The 15250-nt window shown below is 38.1% G+C and overlaps 2 protein-coding genes across 2 annotated transcripts; one reads left to right on the forward strand and one right to left on the reverse strand.

Moving 5' to 3' along the window:
- Window positions 1-888: 888 nt before the first annotated feature.
- LOC119781114 lies at window positions 889-3880 on the reverse strand. Its single transcript, XM_038281494.1, has 3 exons — window positions 3671-3880; window positions 3381-3588; window positions 889-1476 (listed from the first exon to the last, which is right to left on the reverse strand). Exons 1-3 carry the CDS (start codon window positions 3708-3710, stop codon window positions 891-893), a joined length of 834 nt encoding a protein of 277 aa, XP_038137422.1. The 5' UTR covers window positions 3711-3880; the 3' UTR covers window positions 889-890.
- Window positions 3881-12804: 8924 nt separating this feature from the next.
- On the forward strand, window positions 12805-14850 carry apoa4a (apolipoprotein A-IV a). The gene is made up of 4 exons (XM_038281507.1): window positions 12805-12919; window positions 12992-13039; window positions 13824-13974; window positions 14120-14850. The coding sequence occupies exons 2-4, from the start codon at window positions 13006-13008 to the stop codon at window positions 14697-14699; spliced, it is 765 nt and encodes a 254-aa protein (XP_038137435.1). The 5' UTR covers window positions 12805-12919; window positions 12992-13005; the 3' UTR covers window positions 14700-14850.
- Window positions 14851-15250: the final 400 nt, after the last annotated feature.

Consider the following 15250-nt stretch of genomic DNA (forward strand, 5'->3'; position numbering starts at 1 on the left):
CAGGAGCTAGCATTATTCTTCGTCCCTACTGAGTCATATGTAGAGCTCCCCCTACTGGTTTGGTGGGGGACAGTTTGGCAGATATCAGTGGCAGATGGCTGCACTGCAAAAAATGTACATTTAAAGGACTAATTTTTTCTTAAAATAAATGCATTTTTTCTTGAATTGAGGAGGAAAGTGAGACACTTTGCCAATGGAACAAAACGATTTACATTTAAAATAAGAGAAAAACAATTGCATTGTCTTACGGCAAGTCTATATTATTTAATTATCTTATTTTAAGATTAAAAATACTCAAATTAAGAGTAAATACACTAAATTTAATCAATTAATTTTTACTTATTTCTAGATTTTTTTTTCCAGTGCACTCACACTGAGCCTGGTTCTGCTGGAGGTTTCTTCCTGTTCAAAGGGAGTTTTTCCTCTCCACTGTCGCTACAAGCATGCTTAGTGTGAGGGATTGCTGAAGAGTCAATGAGTCGATGCAATCAGCTGGTTTTCCTTAGATAGAAAACTCTGAATCAATCTGACTAGATGATCTGGTGAACTGGAAAGTGACCTGAGATGACATGATGTGAATTGGAGCTATAGAAATAAACTGAATAGAATCATGGTGCAGCTTATATATGTAGTTTTCAAGTTTTTTCAAAATACTTAGTGGGCACGGCTTAGAGCGAGGTGCCTCTATAGTCCGGAAAATACGGTAAGTTTTAAATAAAGACAACAAGAGAGTTTCTGTTTTCCAGAGTTGTATTTTGAGTAATAAATACCAGACATTTCTCTGACACTTCAACAACTTGGAAAAAAAATAATAATCATGAAATATTTAGTATTGAAACTAATTGTTGAAGAGATGGAGCTATTAAGCTGGACCCGCCTTTGGGAGGCGTTCAGTTGAAGTGTTTCCATTGTTCCCATAAGGTCTTCAGCTCACCACTCAGGGCAGGTGAGTTTTTATCCAGCTTGTGACAGTGCTTCTTTTCAGGATGTGTGACTTTCTTATTGATCTGTTTGGACGTCTCCATGAGTTTGATCTCGAAGGTATAGCAGAGGAAGCGCAAGGTGATTTTAAAGTCTTCCAGGTCTTTTTCCACTTTCTTCTTGATGTCACATTCCTTTTTGTGCCCACGGCGGTCTTCACAGCGATGGTGTTTAAAGCACGTTTGCACTTCATCACACAGATTCTTGTACTTCTTGTCCAGGTCGACCTTCAGGCCTTTGTAGTCTAAGACTTTAATGTATTCGGCTACGGACTTCTTGAGATCATCCAACATGCAGCGGATTCGTTCTGCCAGCTCCTTGGTGTGGTGGTCGGTTTCGTCACTCAGCAGGTGCAGATAATACTCCACGCGGTGCTGAAAGTGGTCCACCTCGTGGCAGAACCTATGGAAGAGCTCGTTGCACCAGTAGACTATATGAGCGTAAACCAGCTGGAAGAATTTGTGGAGGATCTCGATGCTCTGTGAGATGAGTTTGCTGCAGGAGACAGAAACAAAACAAATTTTGTTTTTTTTCAAACATAAAGAACTTTGAGGTCAGTTTGCATTAGTAATTATAAAAAGCAAAATTTGAAGACGTTTCACTTCCCATACAGGAAGCTTTTTCAGTTCAAAATGTCAGAAATAGCATTGAGTTTAAGGCTTTATGCAGTAGCCCAACAAAGCCTGGTTTTTGTTTAGAAAACCGTTTCAATTTGCATGATTTCTAAAAAAAAATGTGCTTCAGTTTCTTTTTATTTATAAAACTGGAGCTCCTCTGAGTAACTCCCTTATTATCACATTTAAATGTGAGGAATTGGGAACAAAATAAAGAACAAAAATTATAATCAGACTGACTTAAATAGTTTTACTTTTTTTATCAAGACACCTGAGCTGCTTTGAAAAGCAGGTAAGAAAGACAGTTTGCCAATGGAATTAGATGGTTTATGTACAAGATAAGAAAAACAAAACTCTACACTGCAAAAATGATCCAAAAATAAATAAAAAATTTCTTAATTTAAGGGTATTTACTCTTAATGTGAGTATTTTTACTCTTAAAATTAGATAATTAGATAATATGCACTCAAAATCAGACAATATAATAGTTTTTTTCTTAATTTAAATGTAAATTGTCTTGTTCCGTTGCCAAAGTGTCTCACTTACCTCATCGATTCAAGAACAAATTCCCATATGCAATAAAATGGCTTATTTAGGTTTAAAAGTTTTTGCAGTGTTTAGTCTTAATTCTAATGCAAATTGTCTTATTCTTAGACCAATTATCTTATTTACCTATTTAAATGAAGGACAAATACTCTTATTTCAAGAAGATTTTACTTATTTTTAGATTCATTTTTTGCAGCATAAGCTGCAAAAAGATTCTGAAAAGGAGTAAAATGTCTTACAATGAGTTTTTATAGCCTAAATTTGAGTAGGAAAATCAAATGATCTGCCAATGGAATGAGCATTTTTCCCATTAAAAAAAGATTATCAGACATACTGCACTTGAAATAAGAGACTTCAGTGTTTTTTTTTTATTATTTTAAATGTAAATTGTCTTATTCCATTGGCAACTCATTTTAAGAAAAACTGACTGATTTACATTTTTTGCAGCATTGAAACCAAACGGCTGTAAAAACCGAAGATGTTATAAAAACAGGATCCTGGGTTTTGTGTCTTTCCTGTTATTTAGTAAATAAAAAACGTTCATCGTCTCTGGAGATGCATGGACGGATCCTTAATCAGTTTTTAACCCTTTATAGGACACTTAGAGGCATTAAAGCTGATACTATTACATTTTTTAGTTTATAAACCTAAATATAATTGTTAACTAGGCTTATTTTTTTTACTTTTCAATCAGTTTTATACCTTTTTGTCTTGAATTTTTTTTTTTCAACTTAACTTCCAGTAGGTAATATATAATTCAAGGGCTCATCTAATTGGTGAAATGCCAAAATAAGATGTTCAGCCATGTAGCAGGATCTATGCTGACTGGCTGATATAGATCTTGTGCTTCTACACTGGAAAAACGTGTATTTAAAATTAAGTGTATTTATCCTTAATTTGAGCAGGTAAATGAGATAGTTTGCCATTGGAATGAGTATTTTTACTCTTAAAATAAGATAACTAGATAATATGCATTTGAAATAAGACAATGCAATTGTGTTTTCTTATTTTAAGTGTAAATTGTCTTGTTCCATTGGCAAAATGTCTCTTTTACCTCCTCAATTCAAGAATAAATGCACTTATTTTAAGAAAAAAGGTCTACACTGGCAAAAAAAAAGATTTTTGCCAGTGTAGACCTCACTGAGGGATGGGGGGGGACTCCATTTGTAAGGGGGATGCAAGTGATAAAAAACGCTAACTTGCCTTATAAAGGGTTAAAGCTCTGGAGTTTGATCTTACCTCACATACTGTCCTGGAAGTGAACATTTGATTTCCTTCAAACTCTCTTCTGAGGTGTGCGTGCAATCCTTAACGTAACTCCAGAAACAATCTTTGGCCAAGTCCTCCTTGCATTTGGGTGGAGAATGTTTGGGTGGAGAATGTTTGGGTGGAGAATGTTTGGCTGGAGATTGTTTGGCTGGAGAGTCAAACCACCCAGCATCACAACCTGCAGAAAAAATAAGTTTAAGACATTTTTTTCCTTTCTAATGTTTTTTTTTCTTTTAACTAAAACATCAATATTCTCAAACCTGTGAGGAAGATGAGGAAGAGGACGACGAGGACCTTCATGGCAGCTTTCAAAGAAGCTAGAGTTTGCTCTTTCAGACCAGGTTGTTGCAGAGAAGGTGCTGTAGAGGAGCAGGAGTCCTACCTGTTGGTCAGTCAGCTGGCTGATGGAGGCTGGAAGTGTCCTCCTCACTATTTATAGGCAGCAGAGATGAACGGAGGAGATGCTGAGCTCAGTGCTGTCACTGCGTAACGCAAAGGCGGGACATCAGGATGTACATCTTCAGGGGCATCATGTTTTAGCGTTGATAATAGAAAGGAGCTGATATTGTTAAATAGGACACAGTGAAGGAATGTGTGTGTATCTGTGGGAGTCTGCAGATTAATAATCAGCAGAGGGACACGATGCGACGTTCAGAGGCCTGTTTGTGATTCTCCTACAGCAGAACTGAACATTTTCACCTTGTTTTCCTCCTAATCTCACATCATAACCATAAACAAATCAGCCTAATTTCAGTAATTTTCTCTTCATATTTAATACTTTATACTAATAAAACACCAATAATGTCTGTTAAAGGAGATAATAGGCCCTTCTTTCTGGAGGAGACACGGTTCTTGGAGATGTCGGCTTTTTTAAAAACTGTAGAATTTAACCCAAAATAAGCAAAGGTTTGTGGTAAAATATCTGTCCATAAAAAAAATTAAAAAGTATGCAAATTCTTAAATGTAGGATGATAATGTAAATAAATTGAATATTTCTATTTTTCAGCAGATATTTCATCTGTGGGAATAAAAGTTTAGAAGTTATTAATTAATACAAGTTACAATTCTTCAAAAACACGAGAAGGAATCACAAATTTACTAATACCAATTAAACTTATTAAGTACAGCATCTTAAAATAAGATTATTAGATCATATGCAATGAAATAAGGCACTAGAGTCGAGTTCTTTTTATTTTAAACATAAAGCATCTCTTTGCTATGGAGGACCAACTCTGCCATATTTAAAAATAAATACAGAAATAAATAAATGCTCAATAAATATATAAGCATACAATTAATTGCCACCAAAAACAAAATAAACAAATAAATGTAAGTAGAAATTAAATTATACTGTGAGATATAAATGTATATAACTCTTTAAATTATTTGCCTTTGTAATATTTACCTTATTTATTTTTTTGTCCTTTATAATCTTCAACTTTATTTTTTAATTACTTATGTTTTTAAGCAGAAATAAATAGCGGTGAAGAAATAACTAAGGTAAAAAAAATACAAAGGAAGAATAAAACAGACAAAAATATTATAACATGCACATAAATAAATACTTAAAAATATAAGTAATTAAAAAATAAAGTTGAAGATTATAACGGACAAAAAAATAAATAAGGTAAATATTACAAAGGCAAATAAATAAAGAAGCTAATTAAAAAAGTATTTCTGTATTTATTTTTAAATATGGCAGAGTTGGTCCTCCATACTTCTCTACCTGCTCCAGTAAAAGGAAAATACACTTATTTTAAGGTTCATTTACTTATTTTAATTTGTGCATTCTATTATAAATGTCTGACATTTTAATTTAGAGTTAAATTAAACCCAGTCAGTATTTTGGATGTTTTTTCTGCCAACACAGCGATAAAAAGACGAAAAATAACCAATTTTTCTGCATTAAACCGTTTTTTAAACAGTTTTTAAGTCGTTTGTAGCATTTCAGGCAAAAATGTTATTTTACTGTTAAGTTAAAGGTCAAATCTGATTTTTTTCACTTACAGTTAAAGGTGTTCGATGTGTTCATTATTATTCATCTTTAAATGTTTTCTGTTGCTGTGTTCTTCTTTAAACAAAGCCCAGCTTCAGACAATCAGCTTTTATTTCACTCTTCATTTCTTTATATCCACTTTAAAAGATGATACAAAAAAATAAATCCAGTAAAATCTTGTCATATGTATCTTTTTAATAATATTTTATATTTTTCTGATAATGAATAATAATTTAGAAAAGCAGCTCATATAATATAAGTCTTATTGAAACATTCAATATTTTCTCCCTTATTTTAGAAAGAAAAACCAATATAGATATAGAACTCATAGAGAGAAACAGATCAGGCTTTTATTTGTTGTATTGTCAATGATATGAATACAGTATATATATAAAATAATATGAATGCTGTGAAAACGTTAACCAGCAGTCGTGGAAAGTTGAGTGGAAGGAAAAACTGCTTTGAGGATCAGGAACATCAGCATGAGGGGTAGCAATAATAGGGCTGAGTGTGGAGTTAGAGCAACCAGAACCATTAAGCATCCTAGATCCTAAACATGGGCTACAAGTGTCTTACCTGGACTAAAGAGAAACAGAACCAGGCTGTGGCTCAGCATTTCAAGCATTTATTGATGTAAAAGTTCATTTGGAAATGAGAAGTGAGGAGAACCAGAATCCATTTTGCTTTAAGGTCACAGTGAAGTTGGTTCAGTGGTGGTCGGTTCCGGTCCACTGGGTTTTCTGAGGTCCACAGTCACCTACCAGAACATCTCAGAGCCCCAAATGCTTCCTGCTGCTTTCAAACTTTATAAAGAATCTGATTTTATATCAAGACTTGGTACCAGCCACTGCCGAAGGAACCAAACAGGCCTGACCAGAACCCCACAGACAGGGGCGGATTTAGGAAATTTGAGGCCCTAGGCAAAGACAGGCAGGGGGCCTCTGAATGGAGAAGACACCCCATAAAACAGCCCCATTCTACAGATAGAAAAATGTTAAATCTGTTCTAGGTTGTGTCCCTCTCTTCTTGTCCCTTTTCTTCTTGTTTTCCTCTCTATGTTTTGTACTCAGCTGACTTTTCATGCTGTCTCTAAAGGAATGAAAGATTTTTTCCAAGCACTAAGCTCACTTAGCTGATTGCTCCTTCCTGTGTTTCCAAAAAGGCCAAAGTAAATAACCCAGTCCTTCTTTTCACTGTAGACAAGCCATGATCTGCTTATCTGTTCTCCATTTTTCATTTGGATGAAATAATAGCTGCATGAATCATGACAGCAGACAAGATAGAGGAGAGCAGGAGGCGGGGTTACCAATCTACTCGCTCTGGAGAGCAGAGTTCGCTGCTTTTAGATGTTGTCTCCAAAGTCTCCAGTAGCAGAAAAAAGTCTCTAGATTTGGCGCTAGGAGCTTTTCAGAAATCAAAGTGCTAGAGGGGTCTGAAAAGTGGCTAAATATAGCGACTAAAGCGCTAAGTTGGCAACACTGCTCTTTGCATGGTTTGTTTTCAAATGGTTTGCTGCTGTCTGTTTGGACCTTTCTGAACATGTGCAGCAAATGGACTGATCCAATATGGTGGACACTGAAGGGGGGGGGCTGAGACACACTTAATATTATCAGCGTTCTGATGGCATTTTAGACAAAGGATTTTTATCTAAAACATAATTAATGTGCACAAATAAGGAATAGTTGTATTAACCATACATGGAAACAGAGTTTCCCCACATAGCCAACAGATGAGAGAAACCAGAACCAACAGTTTAGATGACAGAGGAGCTTTTAATTGGGCCTCAGTAGAGTCCGACTCATTCATGCTAAAGGAGTCCAGACCAAGTTCTGACTGCAAAGAAAGAAGCAGGATCCTCAAAAGAATCATGTTTCCATTTCAATTATCATTCTTCAACTTATTAAATAATTTATATTTCTAAGGCTGGTTTTCTGTCAGACCAGCATACTCATAGTCAATACCTGTTTATCGCTTCAGTTTTGTAGTAAAATAGACTTTAAACTACCTCAGTGGGCGTGTATCCCTTTAGTCGTCTTCCTTTTTGGTGTTTTTTGAAGCTTATGGCGATCTGACCTTAAATTGTTTTTTGTCAGAGCACCGTATATTTGTCTTTTCTTTTTCTGTAAGCCAAAATAAAATTAATAAAATTAATTAATAAAAGACTGTATTAATAAAATACAGTCTTGAAATATTGAACTAAGTAAGAGAAATCTGTATAATATTAGAATTTCTATTTTTTTTTTTTGGTATAAAGAACAAAAATACATTAAATGTTTTTAATTCATTTTTAATTTTTCTAATGAACCTGCAAATGCTGGGTCTAACCAGCAGGAGGCGCAGGCAGAAAGAGGCAGAGTGAAGCTGCTGAAGGAATATAAGCTAATAAGCTAATAAATTAATCCAATTATTACAATAACTGCACTCTAATAATGATCAGAGAAATCTAGTGCATAAAAATACCCAAACAGCAACATCACATCTCTAATAATGAAAAGTCCTGAAACCTTCAGCAGATAAAAAAGACGTGATAAGTTTATTTTGCTGTGATTATAACCCTCAACGTGTCTGATTGTTTGTGGGCTGCGATGTCAGGCGGACTTTGTTCCGTCCTGTCGTCTCACCCGCTGATAATCTTAAGTGGAGAACGCAGTGTGTCCTGATACAACCCGACCTGCTGATAAGTTTGGCTCTGAGGGACAGAAACTGCTGATAAAACATGTTTTCATCTGACGTCGACAGAAGGACCTGAGACACCACGAGTCACCAATGGTTGGATTCAATCAGGAACATGTGGATCAAACCAAATAGGAAACTAATCTAATCACTTCACTAGGCAGCTGCCTAGGGCCCCAAGTTCCTGGGGGCCCCATAAAACTCTGCTTCCATGTATGGTTAATACAACTATTCCTTATTTGTGCTCATTAATTATGTTTTAGATAAAAATCCTTTTTCTAAAATGCCATCAGAACGCTGATAATATTAAGTGTGTCTCAGCCCCCCCCCTTCAGTGTCCGCCATATTGGATCAGTCCATTTGCTGCACATGTTCAGAAAGGTCCAAACAGACAGCAGCAAACCATTTGAAAACAAACCATGCAAAGAGCAGTGTTGCCAACTTAGCGCTTTGTCTGCTGCAGACTGGCTAACGTTAGCGTCGTGTGATGATGTCATCAGTACGCTTCTGTTCCAATTGACCCAGATTAATTCTGCGTGCTGCCCGTTCTCCCAGAGTCCATACTTTCCTGTCTTCTTCTCAAGAACGTAATTGGCGAGAACACGAGTCCGTACTTGCTTTCTTCTGAATTGAGAAACGGCCCAATTCTGAGGGTGCGAATACTCACTGCTGCCACCTTCTGGTTAAGTGGGGATCTTCTTGTTCTGCTAAATACCCCTATCTCACAATGTAAACAATTCCTGCATCTGGATCATCACCGAAACGTAATGGATTGTTTATTGGCATGAGGATGTTTATAATTTTTAGCATTTTTAAAGTCGTAGGGAAGCGGCCGTTCCAACCGTTGCATTTCCAAATTCTCCTGAGTGGTGCCCGACTTTAAACGGGTGAATAAAGTGAATTTGATTGGTCGTTTATCAAGGAGGCGGGATTGTTGTGGCAGAAGGTTCGCAAGTAAGTTTGGTTGTGGCCGGTTTGTGGGAAGTATCTTGCTAACCAGTTAGCATCTTAGTGCTAGCAGGTTCCCAATGGGAAATTCCATTGGGACCAAGTAGCACTAAATTGGTGACTTAGAAACGACGCTGTCAAGGAACGCTATGGACAGCGGAAACATGCAAGAGGAGGAGAGTTTAGTGTCGGAGGTCGTGGATGAGTCTCCTCCGTCATCCATTTTTTATTTAGAGGAGGAAAGCGGGGACGAAGATGTTGTGGAAGAGGACGCCAGGGCGGCAGAAGCTTGGTTTGGTGTAGAAGGCTTCCAGCCGTACATGTTTGAGCCCTTGCCTCGCAACGCTGCCAGTTCTGTTAGCTCTACGCCTGCCGAAGACACATACGTCCATCCCCGTGAACACTGGGACGCAACTCAATGGGAAAGGAAAGGATTCCGATTTCAACCGTTGCGTATATTAGCTGCGACATATGAATCAAGATGCTATGACCGAAAACATTTGATTGACAGATGACCGTTGATATATGATTGGCTGAATTTAGGTGTGCAGGCTGACGTAGAACTAACTGGCCTGCAGAAGATAACGGGGGGAAAAAACTGATTTTAAGAGAGGATTTCTTTTCTAAATAGAATTTTTTCTAATTTGTTGATTATATCGGCTGATAAACAGTAAATTTATATACATGTTTAAGCCAGAATGATTTGACAATTAAATATGATTTCCCTACAACTTTAATGATAGAAATATCATTTAAATATGTTCATAAGTATTCCAAGTTATCCTGGACACGGTCAGACAGACAAACAAACTCTCCTAAAAACATAACCTCCTTGGCAGAGGTAATAAAATGTAACCTGGCAAAGAACAAAAAGAAATATCAAATCTTTTTACATTACTGATTTACATTTACAGATGTAAACTGGACATTTGTTGTATTTTTGATTGTTATCTGACCCCATAGCACAGAGATAATGGTTCTGAATCTACTAAGCAAAAAATGAAATATAAGTCATTATTCTTGAAATGTTTTGTTTTATCCCTTTTTTTGAGTAGTTAAGCAAGACTTTATTTCACTGGAATAAGATGATTTACATTTAAATTTAGAGCAAAACAAAACAACAAAAAACATCTTATTTCAAGTGCTTAATTTCTAATGATCTTGTTTGAAGTACGTCAATCCTTAATCCATTAGCAAATTATTTTATTTACCTGCTCAAATCAGTTTTTTTTTGTTTAGTATTTTTTTGCAGTGTACCTCCATATACTGACCTGCCATTAGATTAGGATCCCCTACCTAACGGTCTGACTTTTTGCTGCCAAAATAATCCTGACAGCCCTATGGGTCAAGCCTGTCCCTCCAGGGGCAGATTTAGGAAATTTGGGGCCCTAGGCAAAGACAGGCACGGGGCCCTCTGAATATAGAAGACAACACATCAAACAGCCCCATTCTCCAGATGTAGAAATGTTAATAGAATAGACATCCATTATCTATTCTAGGTTGTGTCCCTCTCTTCTTGTCCCTTTTCTTCTTCTTTTCCTCTCTATGACCAATAATTTCTGTCAAAGGAGATAAAACTGTAGAATTTAACCTGCAAAATAAGCAAAGGTCTGTGGTAAAATATCTGTCCATAAAAAAAATAAAATGAAAAAAAGTATGCAAATTCTTAAATGTAGGATGATAATGTAAATAAATTGAATATTTGTATTTTTCAGCTCAGAGCTACACGTGGCAGCAGATATTTCATCTGTGGGAATTAAACAGGCGCGCTGGAAGCTGTTTCAAGCGAGGGGGGCTGATGGCTGGGTTGGAAAACACATGACATCATTATGTTCAGGGCTGTGGCTGATGTTTTTAACATAATATTGTAGGCCTACATTTGTCGCCAAGAACTGCCATTTAAAATAAACAAAGCATGAACATTTTAAACTTTATTTCTTCTCTTTTAATAATTCAAAACAAACAATAGCTCCCAATCAACAGGATCAGGAATACTTGAATGAAACATGTCCTAAATATCGCCTAAACTGAGCATTGAACGTCTTGAAAGTCCATTCGACTATGGATATGGGGAATGATTTCATATTTGAAACAAAAAACACACAAAAAAACAAACTAATTTCATATTTTATCACTAAATAGCTTAATACAGACATAATATTTAGTGATATGCAGCCTTATTCTAGCGTAGACTTCTTCAGCCACAGGACTACGACAAATAGACACAGCATATATAAATAAATAAGAAATAAATAACGCTAAATAAATGCTCGGCGGCAGTATAGGGGAATAAAAACCATTTCTTATCTCGAAATAGTCAGAAATACGTTTCTGCTGCCTTTTGCTTGCCATGCCTAAACGAATGTGAGGTGGCGGAAGCTTCCGGGGGAGTAGCCTAGTTTTTTATGAAATATTAAAATAATGAATCATTAGTTTATATCTTATACACAGACCATCATTTTTATCCCATATCAAACACAGTCTTTTAAAAAATAAATACATAAATAATTTCATGTTTTTAAGTACAATATTATGTTACTCCACAGCCCCCCACCATGGGGGGCTGATGCTATGACGAGGGAGGCTGCAGCCCCGCAGCACCCCCCTTCCCGTGCCACTGGAATTAAAGTTTAGAAGTTATTAATTAATACAAGTTACAATTCTTCAAAAACACGAGAAGGAATCACAAATTTACTCAGAATAATTAAGCTTATGAGGAAGCATCAAATTTATAAGTACAGCATCTTAAAATAAGATAATTAGATCATATGCATTGAAATAAGGCAATAGAGTTGAGTTATTTTTATTAAAAACAAAAACAAAACATCTTCTTCCCTACCTGCTCCAGTCAAAGGAAAATACACTTATTTTAAGGTTCATTTACTTATATTTTAATTTGTGCATTCTATTATATATGTCTGACAAACTGGGCTGAGAAACACTTAATATTATCAGCGTTCTGATGGCATTTTAGCCAAAGAATTTTTTTCAAATCAAAAACATAATTAATGTGCACAAATAAGGAATATTTTTATTAACATTACATGTTTACAGTTTTATGGGGCCCCCAGGAATTTGGGCAACTGCCCAGTATTACCTAATGGTAAATCTTCCACCTGTGTCCCTCCAACAGGTTGCTGCATTTCTCACACAGTTGTTTGGTTGAAAAGGCTGAGGAGGATAAAGACCCAGAAAGGAAAGCAAAAATCTCACTAAATACAGATTAAGATTCTCTCAGTTTTAAACTCAAAACAGATTAATTAGCAGCATGACAGATTAGCTAGAGACCAACTTTCCAGCCTACGTCTAACTTAGTGAACGGATGGTTAAAGCAAGAGTTACTGTCCGTTACGCTTGGTGAGAATATTAGAAATTATTGACTTAAGTCAGAGATTTAGGTTAATAATTTACAAATATTATTTTGAGAAATAATTAGAAGTTTGGAAAACGTCCTTTTGTCCACAGAGCTCTAATCCCCTCCTGATCCTTTAAATTCAAAATGCCAGCCTGTGATTGTGCCTAATAAAATGGCCACCGGCTGAGCTGAACTAGGAGGGCAGGATGTGTTTGTTGTTTCTGCTCAGATGTGTTGGAAGCGACCAGGAAGGGAAAGCAGGCTGAAACCGGACCTGCCAGTGGGTCCAAACAGAACCGCCCGTAGAGCTGCTGCAGCATGTGACGCCCTTCCAGTGGTTTCAGCTGGCCAGAGCTGTTGATTCAGGGGATGATCCCACATTGTGATGTGGAATGACAGCGGTGACAGGAATGTGTCCAACAGTGCAGCTCCAGCAGGACTTTACCCTCAAACGTGGCTATAAAACCCGGGAGGGCCCGGCGGTGCAGAGCAGACCGACCCCACACTGAAGGAGAAAGCAGCAGCAGCTTCTGGAAGGTGAAACTCTGGTTTCTGTCTGATCAGTGCAGGCTTGGCTTTGGATCTGAACGATTGTCTTTGATTCTGCAGCACAGAGAAGAAACATGAAGCTCCTGGTGGTTCTGGTTCTTTTCTCAGGTGAGCAAATCTTGGGATTTTTTTCAGTTTTTTTAACGTGACGCTCCGCCATATTCCAAAAAAAGTTAAAAAACAATCCGCTGGACTTTGTTTGCAAGTTTGAAGACGTTTCTCTTCCATCCTGGAAGATTTTTCAATTCAAAATGTCAGAAATAGCGTTTAGTTCCAGGTTTTATCCAGCAGCCCAACAAAGCCTGGTTTTAGTTTAGAAAACATGCAAATAGAAACGGATGAACGGGCCCCCCCTTTGGAATGGGGGTCGTTTAGCTTCTCTGTTAGCCTGCAATGCCCCATACCTGTCTATGTCTCTGAAAGGGGGGTCGTTAGAGGGAATTGTTGGCCTGGCTGAACAGGTGAGGTCTTCTGTTCTCCTGTAAAGGGGTTGGGGCTGCGATGATAGCAGGAAGGAATCAACTCTATTGCTGCATTGTAGGTTTTTGAAAGCTGAAACCTGAGTCCCCCCCCCCTCTGTTTAAGTTTTTCATACCAAACTTAAACACATAGACAGGTATGGGGCATTGCAGGCTAACAAAGAAGCCAAACGACCCCCATTCCAAAGGGGGGGACCCGTTATTCCGTTTCTATCTGCATGTTTTCTAAACTAAAACCAGGCTTTGTTGGGTTGCTGGATAAAACCTGGAACTAAACGCTATTTCTGACATTTTGGATTGAAAAATCTTCCTGGATGGAAGAGAAACGTCTTCAAACTTGCAAACAAAGTCCAGTGGATTGTTTATAACTTTATATATGACTGAGAATCTTCACCAGCACGTTTCCTCCACAGTTTGTAACGCCAACATCCTGTGGCGCGAGCCTCCGAAGACCAACCTGGAGGTGGTGAAGGACGCTTTCTGGGACTACGTTGCCAAGGCGACGCAGACCGCTGAGGATTCCCTGAAGCAGATCCGAGAGTCCGAACTTGGACAGGAAGTGAAGTAAGAACTGGATTTCTGTGATGGTTCAGTTCTTTGGATCCTCCCCCAGGCAGCCACTTAGGGTGGTTCTGCTCCAGTCTGGCTGCCTGGATGGGAAAATGGGTCAGAACACAGTGGGATAATAAGAGGCTTTTCTTTCCATCAGTACGAAGATCTCCCAGAGCGCCGACGCCGTGAACCAGTACATCGTATCCCTGCAGACTCAGGCTGCTCCTCTCACCCAGGACTTCCTGACCCGGTTCAACCAGGAGGCGGAGCAGCTGCAGACCCGTCTGGAGAACGATTTGACCGCTTTGGGCTCCAGCATCAAGCCCTATTGCGAGCAGCTGATGACCAGCCTCCAGAGCCGGGTGGAGGAGCTGAAGAAGGAGGCGACCCCCTTGGCTGAGGCCGTGGACCCCGAGGCCCTGAAGGCCGTCCTGCTGCAGAAGAGCCAGGAGCTGAAGGGGCAGCTGGAGAGCAGCGTGACTCAGCTGCAGGCCCACATGGTTCCCCACACTGAAGAGGTGAGGGAGAAGATGGAGCAGAGCCTGCAGGAGTTCCAGGGCAGGGTGACTTCCTTGGCTCAAAGCTTTGAGACCCAGGTGGCCCAGAAGAGCCAGGAGATCCAGCAGAGTCTGGTTCCGTACGGGGAGGACCTGAGGGCCAGCCTGGATGGCAGCGCTCAGGACCTGAAGAACAGGCTGGCTGCTCTGTGGGCATCCTTCACCCAGAAGACCCAGTAAACAGACTCCTAGTATTTATTCGGACTCATTGTATTTCACACAAACCGAACCTTCTGAAGGAAGAACAGTTTGGTTCCTCTCAACCTTCTCATTCCTCTTCTCCTGTCAACATTTATTTAAATTTGCAGAAATAAACATTTAATCTCCAAAAGTCTTTTTTTCTGCCTCTTACACTGCAAAAAACGATCGAGAAATCAGTAAAAATGTCTTAAATTAAGTGTATTTACCTTTATTTGCCAATGGAATGAGTATTTTTACTCTTAAAATAAGATAACTAGATAAAACACACTTGAAATAAGAAAATGTATTTGATTTTCCTTATTCTAAATATAAATTGTCTAGTTCCATTGGCAAAGGGTCTAAATTTCCTCCACAATTCAAGAAAAAAATTCACTTATTCTAAGAAAAAAATATTTATTCAGATTTAAATATTTTTGCAATGTGTTCCGAGTCGTCCGAGGTCAGAGGTCACCTCCTGCCGTTCTGCTCAGACAGAACTATGGAGGCTCAAATAAACACAACGTGCAGAAAATAATAACAGCATCAGAAAA

This window comes from Cyprinodon tularosa, unplaced genomic scaffold, assembly GCF_016077235.1.
Source record: "Cyprinodon tularosa strain WSP-4 unplaced genomic scaffold, ASM1607723v1 ctg1033, whole genome shotgun sequence".
Classification (NCBI taxonomy): Eukaryota; Metazoa; Chordata; class Actinopteri; order Cyprinodontiformes; family Cyprinodontidae; genus Cyprinodon; species Cyprinodon tularosa.